The sequence below is a fragment of the Anabrus simplex genome, chromosome 13, assembly GCF_040414725.1.
Source record: "Anabrus simplex isolate iqAnaSimp1 chromosome 13, ASM4041472v1, whole genome shotgun sequence".
NCBI classification, from domain to species: Eukaryota; Metazoa; Arthropoda; class Insecta; order Orthoptera; family Tettigoniidae; genus Anabrus; species Anabrus simplex.
Window position 1 is genome coordinate 52,366,903 of NC_090277.1, and position 4,393 is coordinate 52,371,295.

Sequence of the window (4,393 nt, forward strand, 5' to 3'; positions counted from 1 at the left end):
ACTATGTATTCCAATACGGTGAGGCAGAGGGCGAGATAGCTAAGTGGTGCAGTCAGTAACTCGTCACAAAAGCGCTCGCGATTCCAATCGCAGTCAACAGACGAAAGTCACATCCATTTGAGGTGAAGTGAGAAATTTTTCGCTACAATTCTCGTAACGAGTATTGCACCAGAATGATGTATGGGTGCAGCCCAAACTGTGTCAGTAAAGAGAGACCGTACCTAGGGGTAGAATAATGTGGGTCAAGTTCAAAGTGACCAGGCGTGGCTCTCCGCCTCCTCGAGAAAAAAACCTGCCTCAATTTCACCACAGCGCACAATACTATATAAAGTGGACACAAACTGGAGAAACACTATCTGTTCGTCAACGATCAACCAACAATGGCATACAAGGTGAGTGGAGCCTGTGGTTCGTGAAGCCAGTTCGTTTGTGCTTCATACAGTGCGAGAATCGTGCAGTTCTCATAACAGATCTAAGGGGTAATACCAGGGAAGTGTTAAATAGTTCCAGATGTTATCGCAGTGTTTTTATAGAGTAACTACAGTGACTTTTCCCTCTCATTCGATACACTAGTGAGTGAAAGAGTGAACGTGCATTTTTTTTTTTGTCTCCAATATTCCATATCGCTGCAATCTTGGGTGGGTAGAAGTTTCCATTCCGGTAACGCCGTCTCTCAGGCCTAAAATACGAAGTGACCCGGGATTATCCTTAGTGCCAGAGAATGGAAAAACCACGGACAACCATTCAGAGGACAGCCGACAGTGAGAATCAGCCCCTTCACCTCCGTCTCCTAAATGTACAGCTGATAATGTTATACTACACAGGGTAATAAATGAATTTCAGGATTGAGAGAGACTACAAAAAACATAGAAAATGTTGCGAGATGGACAGCAGATAACAGAATGATGGTAAATGGTTTGAAAATTCAAGTTGTTTCACCAAGTGGAAAAGTCCTCTCAGTTTTAATTACTGTGTTGATGGGATGATAGTACCTCGTGGGGAACACTAAATACCCAGAAAATTACTTTGGAAAGACTCCAGTAAACATTTCGAATCAACCGAATTTAAACTCTTATAAATTCAGTCGGGTTTTGATACTGCACACATACTTACTTAATCAACTTGCCCTGAACGCTGAGTATATCGGGAGTGTGTTCAGAAACCAACGAGCAGAAATTAAACGATTTGTTCACGGTGATATGAAAACCGTGCACAGATGTATAAGCCGAGATAAAAATATAGTGAAAATTCAAACAGAGATTTTTTTACGGCTAGAAGTGGGAAAGAAGATGCCGTAGCCTTAATGAGCTGAGGTTCCCCAACGTAGGTAAACTATTTGTTGGCTGCGTCTGAGTTCAGAACGGGTGTGAAAGTTACACTGACCTACACTAGGTTATCTTCTATCGATGGAATAAGAAGCAACGTATTATGAAATGGAATTTATTGCGTCGCAGATGACAGGGAAAGGATTACGAAACAAACTACTGAGAAAATGAAATCAATCTAGGGAATGTACAGTCGCACTAAATAAGAAACACAAAATTAGCTTCCGAATCTGTTGTTGGAGTCAGGAAAGTTTCAAGCTTCTAGAGGACTAGGAATATAACCACAGTGAAATGAATATTATTGTTACTTTAGGAGACAAACGGGATGATCAAGCCCTCTCAACATCAATCGAAGTAATGGATGTATAAATTTAAAGAAAATTACGGGCCTAGTAAAATGAGAAAAGAAGGACTTCCTGAACTAGTAAAAATAATATTTTCACAATAAGAATAACACAAGAGCTGCCGAACGGGTATTATACAGGGAAGATACGAGCCTGTCAATCGCTGGTAGAAACAATGTCAGATTACGTCACATTATGCTTCATGAGATGTGACCTCGTTAGGGATTTGAAACTATGACCGACAATGTTACACAGTGGTCGAAACCTCCTGCAGTTCGATCAAATAAACCTCATTGAATTCGTGAAGTTAGTTCAAAATCTGGATATAATTCGTATATTATCTGTTCTTTTACATGAATTACTGAACTATTCGCGATCACACTAAAGTAAGTCAAATATCACTAGAATATTTTTGCTAGGATTCTGCAAGCCACCCGAATATCCTGTAGACAGATTTACATAAACAATAGCGGTTAAAAATGTTTCATTTGGAACTCTTGGAGCAGTTACGTCGGAAGAGAACAAGAATTGACTGAGGGAGGTCGAATAGTAAATTTTAAAATCATCAGCTTGACACTAGTGGACAAACTTCATCTGATGTTAATTTCATTTAGATCACTTATGGACATTTACTGGTTTAAAGACATTCTTGATTGAGCATTTGCTCATGCATAATTTGGACCTGAATATTACGGGAATAAACAGTTTTAACTACCTCACTTGATAGTAATGGAGCATCTCAAGGTGCAAAACAGCGATATCTTCTAGGCCTGTAAATTTAGTTTACTGGAAAGTTAAAATTTTCAAGGTTTCAGAAACCTCATTCCAATGGGAAGAACATGGGAGGTGTAATAGAAAAAATATTAGAAGTAGTAGTACAAACAGTACCTAACTAAACGAGCTCCCTTTTTACCACCATACAAACCTAATACCGGCACCTTATGGGAGTTAGTGTTACTACCAGCCGAACAGGGCTGGAAACACAACCATTATCCACATTGGAAAACATTATGTAATGCATTATATTTCATAAAAGCCCGAATATCACTGATCACTTGTTTTCTTTTGTGTGTCCACAGTTCGTCGTCTTCGCCGCCCTCGTGGCCGTCGCTAAGGCCGGTTTCCTCGGCGCTCCAGCCGTCTACGCTCCCGGCGCTCCTCTGGCCGCCCGTGCCTACGCCGCTCCCGTAGCATACGCCGCTCCCGCCTACGCCCACGCTCCCGTAGCCTACGCCGCTGCTCCCGCCGTCGCTAAGGTCGCTGTAGCCGCTCCCGCCATTGCCAAGGTCGCCGTCGACACCGACTTCGACCCCAACCCAAGCTACAGCTACGCTTACGACGTCAAGGATGCTCTGACCGGAGACTCCAAGAACCAGCAGGAGAGCCGTCAAGGAGATGTTGTCCAGGGTAGCTACAGCCTGGTCGAACCCGACGGCACCACCCGTACCGTAGAGTACACCGCTGACCCCATCAACGGATTCAACGCTGTAGTGCACAGAGCTCCCGCTGTTGCCGCTGTCGCTAAGGTCGCCGCCCCCGTCGCCGTAGCCCACGCTCCTGTAGCCTACGCCGCCCCCGCCTACGCTAAGGTCGCCGCTCCCCTCGCTTATGCCGCCCCCGCCTACGCTAAGGTCGCCGCTCCTCTCGGTTACGCCGCCCCTCTGGCTGGTAGGGCTTACTACGGTTAAACTTTAACCATCTGTTAAGCCTCATAACATCTTCTCTCTGTACAACCGGCAATTATTTATTTCTCTTAGATTAAGAATGTAAATATACAAATAAAATTTGAAGTACAATGTTATCTGACTTATTTATTAACACCTGCAAATTCCTGCTCATCTTTAGTCAAAGATTTTAGGAACAGCCTTCTTCCCTAATGAAGCTGGTCATTTCAAGACTACTGTAAAATGGGTATACTTTGCATCGCGTTTTAGTGTTCGAAAGAATTAATAGTGTTTCATACACATTACAACACACCATATAGAACTCTTTGAAGTTGGTGTGTGTGGTTTTTTTTGTGTGTGTGTTAGTTTGAATGCACGTGTGTATATTTAAATGACTTGACATTTCTATTATAATTTTATTGTGATCTAAATACTCATGCAAAGTTAAGGTATGGAACAGCCAATAGTACGGTAAGAAATTAAGGACATCACGTTATGGATAATAATAAATGGTTTCACAGGAAACAGTAACAAATTTTAAAGAAAGCAAAAAATAAAGAATTAATATTTTTACTGGAATTTAATACTGCAATGGCGAGATGTGTGGGTTAGTAGGAATTCAAGAGTGCATTATCTATTTACTTGACAATTATAAGTTGTTGTTTTTTTTTGCTAGGGGCTTTACGTCGCACCGACACAGATAGGTCTTATGGCGACGATGGGATAGGAAAGGCCTAGGAGTTGGAAGGAAGCGGCCATGGCCTGAATTAAGGTACAGCCCCAGCATCTGCCTGGTGTGAAAATGGGAAACCACGGAAAATCATCTTCAGGGCTGCCGATAGTGGGATTCCAACCTACTATCTCCCGGATGCAAGCTCACAGCCGCGCGTCTCTACGCGCACGGCCAACTCGCCCGGTATTATAAGTTTTATTGCGATATAAATATTCATGCTAAGTTACAGTATGGAACTTAGCCAATAGTGTGGCAAGAAATTAAAAAAAAAGCATCGTATCATGGATAATAATATAAGGTTTCACAGAAAATAAATCAAAGAAAGAA

The 4,393-nt window shown here is 42.3% G+C and overlaps 1 protein-coding gene across 1 annotated transcript; it reads left to right on the forward strand.

The window, feature by feature from the left end:
- Positions 1–380: 380 nt before the first annotated feature.
- LOC136884755 (cuticle protein 21-like) lies at positions 381–3,357 on the forward strand. Its single transcript, XM_067157045.2, has 2 exons — positions 381–392; positions 2,749–3,357. Exons 1-2 carry the CDS (start codon positions 381–383, stop codon positions 3,355–3,357), a joined length of 621 nt encoding a protein of 206 aa, XP_067013146.2.
- Positions 3,358–4,393: the final 1,036 nt, after the last annotated feature.